This window comes from Alexandromys fortis, unplaced genomic scaffold (genome assembly GCF_014885135.2).
Source record: "Alexandromys fortis isolate MF-2015 unplaced genomic scaffold, M_Fortis_MF-2015_v1.1 scaffold_352, whole genome shotgun sequence".
Classification (NCBI taxonomy): Eukaryota; Metazoa; Chordata; class Mammalia; order Rodentia; family Cricetidae; genus Alexandromys; species Alexandromys fortis.
The window spans coordinates 227246-241627 of record NW_026068237.1 but is presented as its reverse complement, the minus strand read 5'-3'; the positions used below and the strand labels follow the sequence as shown (position 1 = coordinate 241627).

The window sequence follows — 14382 nt, the reverse complement described above, 5'->3', positions numbered from 1 at the left end:
ATAAAGCCATTACAAAATAAGAACAATTGATCTGGTGAGGACCGTGAGTAAGGAAGGGCATTTGCAGCAAGGGACAGGGCAGCCTGCAGAATACACGCATTTGGATAAAAGGAGAAGGAACAAGGAACCTGGCTCTTTTGCTTATGTACACAGAAGACATCTTTGAAAAGAGATACAAAAACATATAGTGTAATACTTTAATTTTGAGTATGACTAAATGTCTGGGCAAAAAGAGCTTTTACTACAGAAATCAAGCCTTTTGTGTACTGAAACACACGAATTCCCTGTCCAAAAATAATGTTAACTGGGCAGTGGCAGTACACGCCTTTAATCCCAGCACTGGGGAGGCAGAGGCAGGAGGATTTCTGTGAGTTCAAGGCCAGCCTGGTCTACAAAGTAAGTTCCAGGACAGCCATGAGCAAAAGTGGGCTTCTTTTGGAAGATGGTGAGACCATAGATAGGACAGATTACGGGGCTGGACGTCCAGGCTCCTCTTGAACTTCTGCGTGTGCTTTATTTGTGTTTCCATTACTCACCTGCTCGTGTTATAGTGACAATAATGATAGTTCTCCCTGGAGCTGACTGAGTGTTTCTGCATGCCACCTACTGTATAGCAACATTTCACCTGCAGGCTGAGTAGTGGGTGTGTGTACGTGCGCGTGCGTGCTGCACGTAGCACCAGAGCAGGATGTCAAGTATTTCTGCTTTATTCCTTTGAGGCAGAATCTTTCATCAAACTGAAAGCTTGCTGTTTGGGGTAGTCTGGCCAGCAGGCTCCAGGCCCGCCGGTCTCCACCACTCACCCCCTGCAGTGCTGGGGTTACAGGCATGCCCAGGATTTTTTTAATTAATTAATTAATTTATTTATTAAAGATTTCTTTCTCTTCCCCGCCACCGCCTCCCATTTCCCTCCCCCTCCTCCAATCAAGTCCCCCTCCCTCGTCAGCCCAAAGAGCAATCAGGGTTCCCTGCCCTGTGGGAAGAGTTATCTCCTGGGCTAAGGGGGGGGGGGGTTGCTCCTGGCCCTGAGTTCCCTAATCCTCTAAGTTGAGAAGGGAGGTTTGGGGCCTGGGCTTCCTAGGTCCTTTGTTTCTCCTGGGGCAATACTTGATCCAGTGTCCTCGTTCTTTACAATAGGCGCATTGGTCTCTGTCCACCTTGGCCCTAGGTCGTTCTCCCTTCCTGTCTCCCTCTCTATTCTGTCCCTGAACCATGGTGGCCAACACCCTAGTCAATTCCTTGTTTACTCTTTTTGTCTCTTTCTTCCTCCCGATCTTTCATTCTCTGCCAAAATCTTTCCTCTTTTTCTTCTGGAGTCTCTCTCTTATTGAAAATCTTCTCTGCCTCTTTTAGTAAGTCTTGTATAGTATATCCCTGGAGACCCTCAAGCCTCTGCAATTTGCTTCTAATATCTGGACTAGACTGCCAAATGAAAGACATGGATACACTTGTAGCTTGTCCTGGATCTTCAGGGTCATAGGGGGTATACATCCTATAAGCGTCCTTGAGCCTCTCTAAGAAGGCTGAGGGCGTCTCTTCATTTCCCTGTATTACTTGCTTAACCTGGGCCAAATTGGTGGGGCGGCGTGCTGCCACTTGGAGACCCGCTATGAGCAACTGGCGGTAAAAACGTAGGTGTCCCCTACCTGAATCCATGAAGGGCGTGGGAGGTGGAATTAGGCGGTGGCTCGCGTCTGCCCCTCAGTCGGCCAGCCATAGGTGAGGGGGTTGGGGATTCTTGTGGGGGTGCCTCGGCTGCCGCAGCTTCAGGTCCCTCTGGGCTCGCTGGCCCTGCTTATGGAGGAGGCTCCTCCAGTAGGAGGTCTACGAGGGGAGATTCAGGGTCCAGGGGAAGAACAGGCGGGGGTGGAGTGGATTTTTTTTTCTTGAGGATAGTAGGATGTAAAGAAGAGGGGGGGGGGAGTAGGGGTTGGAGCAGAGGGAAGGGGGGGAAGCGGCTCCCCTCCCTGGGGAGGGGATGCCTTAGGGGCCATTGGAGTAAGAGGGGGTTGAGGTCCTATGTCGAACATCCGCTCCTTTGCCTGGGAAATGATATCAAGGTTAAAAGTGCCATCCTGCGGCTATGAATATGGGCCATTCAGACGAACGGATTGTCACCCATTTCTTTTTTTTTTGTTTTTAAAGATTTATTTATTTATTATGTATACAACATTCTGCCTCCATGTATGCCCTCACGCCAGAGGAGGGCGCCAGATCTCATTACAGATGGTTGTAAGCCACCATGTGGTTGCTGGGAATTGAACTCAGGACCTTTGGAAGAACAGACGGTGCTCTAAACCACTGAGCCATCTCTGTCACCCATTTCTCCTTTCACACTTTGGCCAATTGATTGTTTGCTCGGTCCCGGACATCAGGCCAGTGATCTAAAGTGAGACTCAACAAAAGGGTTAACGATTGTCCCACGGTACCAGATTTAGACTCGAGTACAAACAGATATACCAAAACAAAGGACATAAAAACAAAGACACACACACACACACAAAAAAAAAAAAAAACAAACCAAACTCAAAATCAGAAGCTGCGCAGCATTACAGATTCAGATGGAGGTCATGCCTCCTGGGAACTAGAGGAGTGACCTGGTCACTCTTAGCCCCTACGGATACTGGAGGGTCCTCCAGTTACGGATTGAGCCCCGAAGGCTCCAGACACCCTTGTGGGCCGGGGTCCTGGGTGGGGGGGTCTCAATTCCCGGCCCATGCACCAAATGAAAGACCCTCGAAGAGGACCTTTCTCTCAGGAGGAGACCTCCCCATGCCAAGGAACAGGCCGAGACCACACGGATGCAAATCGCAAGAGGTTTATTGGGTAAACACAGGTACCTGTGGGTGGCAAGTCTTTCGGAGGACTTGCGCGCCTGCCCACTGGAGGGCGGGCTTTTATAGGGAAGAGCAAAAAGCAAGTTTACAGAAGCAAAAGCGTGGTTATCGGAATGAGGCGGGGCATGAATGGTTTCCTTTCTCAGCATGGGTGTCAGCAAAAGTCATCCTGTTCCTATCTTATAGATATCCTATTTTGCAGTCAACCTGCTTTGCTGATGTCCTATCTTATTGATATCCTGCCTTGCAGTCTTCTTATCTCATAGACATCCTGCTCTCTCAAGCACATGGGATGTTCTTACGAGAGCAGGCTGGCTGCTGATCTGGAGAATTTTTTTTTTTTTAAGCAAACAGGACGTTCCCCCGGGAGCATGCTAGCTGTAGGGTCTTTCAAGGCATTTCCTGCTTATGCTTACTGAATGGTCATTTAAATTTTTTTTTTTTGTTTATTTGTTTTGTTTTGCTTTCCTACTGGGTTCTCGGTATTTTCTTGGTGTGCCTTCATTGCAGGGCCTCAGAGTAGCCATGCTTCTGACTTCCCTGAAGTCAAGGCAGGTCAGCCAGGAGTAAGGGGAAGGCTGGAGCTCCTCCAGTTGGCAAGGATGAGTGAACTTCCTCCTCAGCTCAGAGAAGCAAAGGTGACTCAGAAAAGCAAGCATCCAGGTCTCTCGCAGGTGCAGAGGGCCAAAGTCACCCGAGGAGGAAACCAGCCAGGGAGTGGATCAAGAGCTGGGAGACCATGCAAATGAGGCTGACCCCAGCGACCTGGAAGAACCAAGCACCTGCAGGGAACTGTGTTGAGAGAGGAGAAGGAGCTGAAGCTGGTGAGGAGTAGGAGAGGGTCTACCAGGTAAGGGGTGGGAGAGGGTGGAGCAGGTAGCATTGCTTGGTTTGAACTCTGACCTGGGCAGCCTGGGCAGGCTCCTGGGTCAGTTTTCAGGTTCTGCAACCCTGGCGCTAAAGCCCTGGCCACGCCACTTTACATCCCAGAGCTAGTTTCTCATCTGTCAGATGGACACTAACAAAATCATGCTGGCTTCTGTACTGACCGCCCACTGTGCAGGCTAAGCGGACTCCATCCTCACAGCAGCCTGTAAGCAGGGGTCCTAAGCCTCTTCACCGGAGGAAAGTAGAGTTCAGAGAAGTGAAGTCACTGAGTTTAGCAAGAGTCTTGTTTCTAGGCTGGGTTTAGAGATCAGATGACCTCACAAAAATGGAAACAGCTGGAAAAAGCAATTACGTTTTCTGGATGTGTTACCATATTCAGCTCCTAGCGAGGACCAGTCCCCAGGAAACCATCAGGTACCATCAGAATGCCAGTTCTCTGTGCCAGGTGTCAGATGGCGATGACAGGGGGAGGGTGCCACAGACAAGGTTCTGGTCATAACGACTGCCAGGTGGTTTACCGTTGCTCAGTTGTCCAGGTGGGTAGCCAAGGCCCATAAGTCACTGAGTGTCCCCTAGAGACATGGAACTCTGCAGTGGGTGCCCGAGACAAGCAGCTCTGGTAAGGACCAAGCACAGCTGCATCTCTTATTTAGAGCTGTGGCCATGGCACTTCAGAAAATGTGGGTCTGGTCTAGGCTGACGGAGGAGAAGCTTCAGGGACAAGGAGACAAGCTTACCAGAATAAAGTTAACATTTTCTTTCCTTCTTTTTTAGTGATTTATTTATTTTAATTTTATGTGCATTGGTGTTTTGCCTGCATGTATGTCTGGGTGAGGGTGTTGAATCCCCTGGAGCTGGAGTAACAGACAGATGTGAGTTGCCATATGGGTACTGGGAACTGAACCTAGGACTTCTAGAAGGGTAGCCAGTGCTCTTAACTGCTGAGCCATCTCTCCAGGCCCAAAGTTAACATTAATTTTCAAGTAATAGACTTAAAAACAAAAGTTCTAGCAACAAACCAGATTGATGGTTTTGCCCGCATTGATAACCACTATTGACACGCAGTTGTTTCTAGGAGTGGTGGTGCACACCATTAAGCCTAGAACTTCGGAAACAGAAGACAGCAGATCACTGCAAGTTTGAGGCCAGCCTGGTCTACACAGAGAGTTCCAGGCTAGCCAAACAGGGCTACAAAGTGAGACCATGCCTGCCTCAAACAAAAAAACAACAACAAAACACTTGGTAGGTTATCTTCTGGGAGATATATTTCCATCGTGCACATATTTCTCAAAGTAGATTGTTATACTTGTCTTATCACGGATTCTTTAATACTTAATAACATATCATAGAGAACGCCATAGATAATACATAATAAATGTTTTGAAGACTGCAGAATGTCTCTCTCTTCCATCCATCTTTGTAATAATACAAACCACCTTTCAGAAAACAGGGTATGTGCGTGAGTAGGAAGTGGCAGAGGCCAATGACACTGGCTGCTCGGGAGCTGGAGTTACAGGCAGTTGCGAGTCACTGACTTTAAGTCCTCAGCGTCTTCCAGTCTGTGTCCATCCTCTATGCCTGGGCTCTAGCGCTTGCCTAACATGAACAATGCCCTGGTTCAATCTTCAGTACTTTAAGAAAACAAACTAAAAGCGTCATGACTTTTAACTTTCTTTTTTATGAAGGGAAATTGAGTCAAGAGAAGTAAAGTGACCCACTTGGAATTATAGTCCTAACAAGTAGTGCTCATGAGCCCCAACAACTTGTTCCAGAATCTATAACTCACCCCCAGGATGCCTCCAGCTGTCTGGAAATGGTCTTGATTCTGTCTCTGCAAGTATCTTTCATGCCGCCCCCACCATTTCTTCCTTTCCTTTTCAAGTTAAGATGTCACAGTCAGTATAGAAAACCAGTAGACGTCATAATGTCATGGTCATACATGTCCATCATTGTACTTGCTGAGATCCGTCACCTCGCTGTCCTCTCCACCCCTCCTGATCTCTTCTGCTGCTCCCTTCCTCCCGCCAGTGTTGTTTATGTCTCACATCTACACCACACGTGTGTGTCCATTCCACATATGAGAAGAAGCATGCGGCATTTCCTTCTTTCCTCCAGCTACCCTCTCTAGTTACCCGTATAGCCTCCGTCTGTCCATCCATCCATCCATCCATCCACACATATAAACATACATACATATAGAAAACAGGGGCTGGAGAGATGGCTCAGCAGTTAAGAGCACTGTTTTTCCAGAGGTCCTGAGCTCAATTCCTAGCAGCCACATATAATAAGATCTGGTGCCCTCTTCTGGCCCGCAGAGACACATGCAGGCAGAACATTGTATATATAATAAATAAATCTTAAAAAAAAGAAAGAAAACAGATACATTTAAATCTAGATTCCGCATATGAGAGAAAACATATATTTTTTTATTTTGATTCTGGCTTATTTTGTTTAATATGATAACCTCCAGTTCCATCCACTTTCCTGCAAATGGTATAATTTCATTCTTTATGGCTGACTAAACTCCATTGTGTATATATAACAATTATTCTAAAAATCCACTAACCTTTTTTTGTTTTGTTTTTTACTGCAGCACTTTTATTTTTCTTTACACAATGACATGTTGCTAGGCCTAATGTTCTCTCTGAACAGTAGAAAACCAAAATTTCTCATTTCTTAAATTGAATACAAAAAACCTTATATAAATTTACAGATGTCAGTGCAAACATTCCCAACTCAAGGCAAGTAACTAACACCCCACAGCAGTCAGGAGGGAAAACACCAGAACAGAAACTGGGTCCTAAAGCTTGGACCTTCCCACCCTGTCCTTGCGAGCCTCAGGAAATCCTGGAAGTCAGCAGTCAGTAATACCCTGCACAGATCACTGCACAGTGCTCACACATCCAGCAGGCTGGGGAATTCTCTTCCACAGCATGCTCTCCCCAGCCACCAAGTGACTGAGCCGCATGACTACGGATTAAATCAAGAGATGCACAGGATATAAACATATGCCAAGGAACAGTTAACTTGAATACAAGGTCGAACATTAGCAACAAGTTCTACAATCCAGTGCTGATATTGGATACAAGCTTCAAGGACAAATTTCTTTTCAAAGGCTTATTCCAGTTTCATGAGGCTAGCATGAGGTGTGTACCTTTGCCAGGGCAAATTGATACTTCAGAATCAGCTCATGCAGTAGATGCCTGGCACCTGCTCAGTCCATCTAGATGCATTCGCAGAGGACAATGGAGGGGCCTGACTTGTCATACCCTCCTTGCTGATCCACATCTGCTGGAGGCGGACAGTGAGGCCAGAATGGAGCCGCCAATCCAGACTGAGTACTTGCGCTCACGGGGAGCAATGGTCTTAATCTTCCTTGTGCTGGGTGCTAGGGCTGTGATCTCCTGCATCCTGTCGGCAGTGCCTGGATACATGGTGGTACCACCGGACAACACTGTATTGGCATACAGGACCTTGCGGATGTCCACATCACACTTCATGATGGAGTTGAAGGTGGTCTCATGGATGCCACAGGACTCCATGCCCAGGAAGGCAGGCTGGAAGAGCACCTCTGGACACCGGAATCGCTCATTGCCGATAGTGATTACCTGCCCATCAGGCAGCTCATAGCTCTTCTCCAAGGAAGAGGACAATGCAGCAGTGGCCATTTCTTGCTCGAAATCCAGGGCAACATAGCACAGCTTCTCCTTAATGTCACGCACAATTTCCTGCTCAGCCGTGGTGGTGAAGCTGTAGACCTGCTCAGCCAGGATCTTCATGAGGTAGTCTGTCAGGTCCTGGTCAGCCAGGTCCAACGCAAGATGGCATGGGCACTGTATGTGTGACCCCGTCACCAGAGTCCATGACAATGCCAGTGGTGCACCCAGATGCATACAGGGACAGCACCACCTGAACGGCCACGTACATGGCTGGGGTATTGAAGATTTCAAACATTATCTGCGTCTTCTCTCTGTTAGCTTTGGGGTTCAGTGGGGCTTCGGTCAGAAGCACCGGGTGCTCCTCAGGGGCTACACGGAGTTCATTGTAGAAGGTGTGATGCCAGACCTTCTTCTCCTTGTCATCCCAGTTGGTGACAATGCCGTGCTCAATGGGGTACTTCAGGGCCAGGATACCTCTTTTGCTCTGGGCCTCGTCACCCACATAGGCATCTTTCTGGCCCATTGCCCACCATGACGCCCTGGTGTCGGGGGTGCCCAGCAATGGATGGGAACACGGCCCTGGGGACATCGTTGCTAGCAAAGTGCATACCAGAGCCATTGCCAATGAGAGTGGCGATTTGTTCTTCCATTGCGATCAGCAAAGGCGGGAGACAGCAGCGAAAAGACACGCAGTGCGGTCCAGCGGTGGAGTGTGAGCAATCCACTAACCCTGATGGGCATCTAGGTGGGGTCAGTGTCTTGTCATTGTTCACAGTGATATCTCTGTGGCTCTGTATCTGTGTTGCTGAACTTACAGACTGCTTCCTGCTTTCACTCTGAGTATATTGAACTCTTGCTTACCACAGCCCCTTAGCCATCCTGGCCTTTCACTTTCTTACACTGGCAGAATTTACCTCTGGGCTTGACATGCTCTTCCTCCACATCACCTTTTTGAAGAATCTTCCATTCCAAACCAATTTTCTTTCTTTCTTCCTTTTTTTTTCTTTTGTGTGGGCAGTTTCAAGCTTTGGAGCCTGTCCTGGAACTAGCTCTTGTAAACCAGGCTGGCCTCAAATTCACAGAGATCCGCCAGCCTCTGCCACCCCAGTGCTGGGATTAAAGGCGTGCGCCACCACTGCCCGGCTCCCAAGCTGGTTTTCTTTTTTGTTCTTTGTAACATTCATTAAAATCATGTATTTTGGGGCTGCAGAGATGGCTCAGTGGTTGAGAGCCCTCTTGTGGCCTACAGGCATACATTTAGACAGAACACCCTACATGATAAATAAACAAATAAATAAATATTATGTATTTCACTAGGTGTGGTGGCACACGCCTTTAATCCCAGCATTTAGGAAGCAGAGGCGTCTGGATCTCTGTGAGTTTGAGGCCAGCCTTGTCTACATAATGAGTTCCAGGACATCCAGGGCTACATTATGATTACATATATATATATATAAAATTATGTATAATAAATATATAATTATAGTTATGTAAATGATATCTAATTCTTTGTTTCTCATTACCCATGAGGCAGTTTTTGCCTCAGCAGCCTATGAGTGCCATGGTTGATTTGTTCACCCTATCTATCAGTGCCTACCTAGTTTGGTGCCTGGCACACAGTAAGCCTTCAGTGTTCAGGAAGGAATGGACGGCTCACTGAATGAAGCTCTCCTAGCTCTGGTTACGGCCATGCCATCTTCCTGATTCCATGTCTGAGCTGTGACTGAGGTCTAGACAAAAGCAGGAAGGTAAAAGTACACACAGGTTTTGCTTCAGGTTCCAAATTGCTAGGATATAGAGCATCATGTCAAATCTCCAGGAAGCTGCACTGCCCCGAAGTCTTCCTTTGCACAGGTCCTGGGATACCCGGAGAATCTTAAGGGACACAAGGAATCTTAGAGGAAACAGCTCTTTCCACACATCCTACAGGTGGACTAAATGGATACAGCTTCTGTCTTTGTGACTGCAGCACATGGTGGGCTGGGAATCCAGAGACACGTGTCAGTCCCCGTGTGTGTCAGGCCCCGTGTGTGCTCTCTCATGCACATGTGTGTCATAAGGCCCCATGTGTGTTCTCTCGCACACGTGTGTCGTCAGGCCCCGTGTGTGCTCTGTTGTGCACACGTGTTGTCGTAACTCGCCAGAACCACTTCTTGTTTCCATGCGTAAAGTGAAAGTTTCCACCAAGTTTTCTTGAAAACCCCGAAGCAACTCAACTCTTCAGATCTAAATGGTCAACATAGGCAAGAGATACAATCCAGACGTTTCTGTCTGAAGTGGGGAAGCGGGGCCAGAATGCTCCTCTCCCAGGTGGGCAGGACAGCCCGTTCTGTCTCTGTCCTGAAGGTTTGCCTATTTTGGTTGTGGCTACCAAAATCAGTAGTTAAAAGACAAAGAGAGGATGAGGCTTTGGGGACTGATCCATCTTCTAGGTTTGTGCAGCAAGTGAGGCACGCGGCAGGCAACTCCTTTGTGCAAGGAGGAGGCTCCAGCATTTTAGAAAAGAAATGAGGGCTCACGAGAGAGGAGCCCCAGAAGTCCCGCCCTCTGGTGATCTAGAAGAGAAGACTGTCACTCTTACCTCTCCAGTCCAGGGATTGCGGGGTGAAAAGAGTCACCCTCTAATCTGTACCTGCTCTATATTCAATTGGTTGCCAGACCCTGTGTGTGTGTGTGTGTGTGTGTGTGTGTGTGTGTGTGTGCATGCACACGGGTGTACGGCTCACTGGGATCTCCCAGGAACCACTCTGGCGGGTCTCTGGCCCTGGCTCCAGGCAGGTGTGCTGAAGCTGCAGTCAGGGCCTCCTGGCAGCTCCAGGTGCTGTGAGCATGCTGTCATGGAAACGGCCCTGGGGTTGGCCTGGAGGTGGCAGTTTCCCAAAGCTAGGCGATTCAGTAGAGGGAAAGACGGGAAACACACACCCTTTAAGAGTGGTCTCTCTGATCCCCTCAGCAGTCCACAGAAGCCCAGGTGGGTGCTGGGAGAGAGTGGGAGGAGAAAGGTGAGAACTGATCTGGGGCCGAGGTAAGGGAGTCCTCTCAAGAGTTGCTCACCAGGACAAGTCAGTCGACTGTGAAGAGTTGGCCTCTGGCCCAAAGCTTCCAAAGGAGCAGAAAGGGGGCTGGCATTTGTCCCTAGTGGAGGGGCACACCCGGGAATTCACAGAGCCCATTTCTGCACTAGCCAGGGATTTGAGGTTGTGGGGAAGGAAACTCACGGAGAGCCAAGGCAGCCTGGAGCAATTGCAGGGCACAAAGGCTGAATTTGTAGCCGTCCCCTCCACTACCGGTTCATTCTGGTGCTGCCGGTACGGTGATTTATAGGGTAGCTCAGGCCTTCACCCTGGGTGACGGGCTCTGTAGCTTCAGACTTCAGTGAGCAGGACTGGCTGTCCTTGGACAAAATGCTTTTAGAGATGCATTCTTCCACCTGTGAAATGTAGGTGTAGACAGCGTTTAGCCTCTCAGAGCTTAGGGCTGCAGACGAGGCTCAGGGACAGCCCACGGGTATGCTTTAATCTTTCTCTGCTCTACCAGGACATCCCGTGAAGCTCCCCGCATATGATCTGAGGATGGCTGAGCCACAGGGCCAAGAGCTCACAGCTGAGTGCCCTGTCTGCTGGAATCCCTTCAACAACATGTTCCACACTCCCAAAGTGCTAGACTGCTGTCACTCCTGCTGCGTGGAATGCCTGGTCCACCTCAGCCTGGTAGCTCCAGCCAGGCGCCGCTTGCTCTGCCCACTCTGCCGTCAGCCCACCATGCTGGCTTCAGGGCAACCAGTCACTGACTTGCCTACAGACACTGCCATGTTGACCCTGCTCCGCCTAGAACCCCACCACATCATCCTCGAGGGCCATCAGCTCCGTCTCAAGGACCAACCCAAGAGCCGTTACTTACTGCGTCAGCCTCGGGTCTATACCCTGGACCTTGGCCTGGAACCTGGGAGTCAGACTGGAACCCCTCAGAACACAGTGCCTGACACCGGACCTGTGCCCATCCCCAGCCACAACCCTCACTGCCGGACCTTTGTCTACCTGATGGCTGCCATCCTCAGTGGTACCCTACTGCTCATCTTCTCCATCTTTTGGACTAAGCAGTTCTTTTGGGGCATGGGGTGAGCGCTCTCTGTTCCGGTACAAGGAATCAAGCCTTTCTTTGTGATTGCTGGAATGGGGACCACTGAGCCTCCTTTGATGTTGTCTTCCTTGTAGTATTGCTCATTTGAGCCCAGGGATTGCTTAGGCCATGTGTCTGCTTTGGAGAACAGAGATGGCCTGACATGAAAAGCCAAAGGGCTAGGGAGACCTGCAGGTGAACTGTGGGGTTATGGGGTGTAGAGTTCTGTGGCTTCATGGTCACATGGCAAGTTGTGCCAAAGGGCTGGACAGCACGGTCCAGACATCTTTCACTGGAGTTGTGCTGAGCTGTTCACGCGTTGATGACAATTCTGGAGTGTTTCAACTTGTGGGCCAATGTGTTTGTCCCCTCTTTCAGCTTTCTCTGATTCTTGCCACCATTCCTAAAATTAGCCTGCATTCTTTAATTCATTGGTTTCTTCCTTCCACAACCATTTATTGGTCAGAGGCTGAGAGAGGATAGACTGTTCCTGGGGTGGCAGGTGGCCCCCCATTGAAGGGAAGGCATGCGGGCCGGCTGGTGAGAGCCTGGGGCCCGAGAGGCCTCAGTTGCACCTCAGGCTGAGCAGCCTGGGGCACAGGGGTGACCCCGCCTTCCTCCTTCATATGATGTCACTCAGGAATCAAGAATCTAAAATTCAGCCAGACCAGCTGCTGCTGGACAGATGGCCGCACCGTGTGTGACTGCTGCTGGACAGACGGCCGCACCGTGTGTGACTGCTGCTGGACGGCCACACCGTGTATGACTGCTGCTTCTCTGGTTTGAACATGTTCTTCTGGCTCCAGGCTTTGAAGCAGTCCCACAATCAGGAGACATTTTACTTTCTTTGATTTATAGAATAAGCTGTCAGAGATCAGAGCTTGAGTCAGTTTTATTTGCTCTAAATATTTTGCAGAAGTATCATTTATTTATAAATTCCTTAGGGGTCAAGGTATAAGATACTATAAAATAGTCAAGATATAAATTCTACTTTTAGTAATCTAGATAGTTTTCAGCTCCAATGCAGAGGAAAGTCCTCCATTACGAAACAGACCAGCGCCCATGGCACTGAGCCTGCACCAGCGCTGAGGCTCACATCCCCCACTGACTTCATTTCTCTACATACTTTTGTTTAACTTTGTGGCAAGTAAGCTAGGCAACTATCTCACCATATTCTCTGAGCTAATTGGGACAGGGACAGAGGAGCTGGCAAAGGCCCAAGCAGCAACGTTTTCCCTCCTCCAGAGGCCCTGGTCCAAGAAAGCTCCATTGTGATGGAACTGAGGCTCAGGCCAGGGTTACCCGGCTACCATTTTTAGGATGGTGGCTCTTCTGAAACTAGTAAGTTTGTTAGAATGGACAATGTTTGGGATGTTCACTCCTATGTTGCATTTATTAGTTCTAACCTTGGGGTAGTATTAGTCATGTTTATGTCCCTGTGACAGTATTACAAACAACTCGAAGGGAGGTTGATTTGGGCTCATGGTTTCAGAGGGAGTTTGTTGATGCCTGCCACAGCATACCAGAAGGCAGAGGGCAGCTGGGAACAGGAGCTGGGCTAATCGCTTTCAACGACTCCTCACTGGTGGCCTGTTTGCCACAGCCAGGTCCTGAAGGTTTAATGGCACACAGCAGTGCTGGGGACATCTCTGAATCAAATCCTAACTAGCAGTCGCACCCACTTACAGGACATCTAGAAACATGGGAACATCTTTGGGTGTGCTGAGGTTAGGGACATGGACCTGCGGCTGCCTGTTCTACACGACAGGATTCTCCAGTCAGAGTGATTTGTCAGCAGCACGTGTAAGGAAAAAAAGGGGAAAATGCAGGCTACCCACCAGCCAGGCCACACGTGCAGTTCTGGTCTTGTCGTATGGCCAACATTCTCCACATAGGAAATCACTTCACACGGTCTCAAATGCTTCCACCACTTAGGAGCTGGATAATTTTGCAGGTCACTGTAGTCTGTTTTGCCCATAAAAAGGGAATATATCTCAGCAATCCTTTATTTATTTAGATCAGGCTTTCTCTGTGTAGACTGGCTGTGCTGGATTGGAACTCACGCTGTAGACCAGGCTGGCCTCGAACTCACAGAGATCCACCTGCCTCTGCCTCCTGCCACCACCTGGCTCAGGGTCCACTCTTCAAATGGTTGAAGAAATGGCTACTGCTCCAGATACTTGCTCTGCCTAAGGCTTGCATGGGGCATTTTCAGCTCCAATGCTCTCCTGAACAACCAAATCTCGGGGCGGCAGTCTCATCGCTCTATCAGCACTACGGGATGAAGAAAAGGACTCTTCATGGTCCGCTATCAAGGGAAAACAAGAGGTTAAGGGTAAGCTCCAAAGGAAGGTAGACCGAGATGCTTAGTTATAAAGAAAACACCTTTAGCTGTAATTGGAATCAGATTATATGTTTAGCCGGGCATAGTGGGCATGCCTCTTTAATCCTTGCCCTTGGGAGACAGATGCAGGTGGATCACTGAGCTTGAGCCTACCCTGGCCTAATTAATACACCAAGTTCCAGGTTGGCCAGGGCTACACATAGTAAAAAGCTTAACAAAACTTAAAAAACAAAACAAAGGCCTCAAAACATGTCTTGCAGCTCTCACATATCCATAACCTGCAGAGGAGCAGGACCGAACTGGAAGCTGACAGAGCGCAGCACTGAACACTGGGGGGACGCCAGCGCAATCCATGTAACTTTACTGCGGAGCCCAGACAGAGCTCACGGTAGTGCTCCCCAGGCCAACGACTCTATCCCTGCAATACACAGACCCTGAGATGCAGAGGCAAGAGCACAAAGTCTGAGGCCAATCTGATCTACAGAGTAAGACCCTGTCAAAAAGACCTACACCTTTACCCCTTAAAAAATCCACT

At 49.0% G+C, this 14382-nt stretch overlaps 1 protein-coding gene and 1 pseudogene across 1 annotated transcript; one reads left to right on the top strand and one right to left on the bottom strand.

Moving 5' to 3' along the window:
* Nucleotides 1-6056: 6056 nt before the first annotated feature.
* LOC126493898 (actin, cytoplasmic 2-like) lies at nt 6057-8416 on the bottom strand (annotated as a pseudogene).
* A 542-nt stretch (nt 8417-8958) lies between these two features.
* Rnf183 (ring finger protein 183) lies at nt 8959-12341 on the top strand. Its single transcript, XM_050131020.1, has 2 exons — nt 8959-10355; nt 10922-12341. The coding sequence occupies exons 1-2, from the start codon at nt 10214-10216 to the stop codon at nt 11503-11505; spliced, it is 726 nt and encodes a 241-aa protein (XP_049986977.1). The 5' UTR covers nt 8959-10213; the 3' UTR covers nt 11506-12341.
* Nucleotides 12342-14382: the final 2041 nt, after the last annotated feature.

What these genes read in the sequence shown, in the direction of transcription:
- Rnf183 (XM_050131020.1), top strand. Translation starts at nt 10,214, where the DNA reads ATGCTGTCATGGAAACGGCCCTGGGGTTGGCCTGGAGGTGGCAGTTTC. An exon ending in AGCAGTCCACAGAAGCCCAG is followed by an intron (nt 10,356 to 10,921) that starts GTGGGTGCTGGG and finishes CTGCTCTACCAG; the next exon opens with GACATCCCGTGAAGCTCCCC.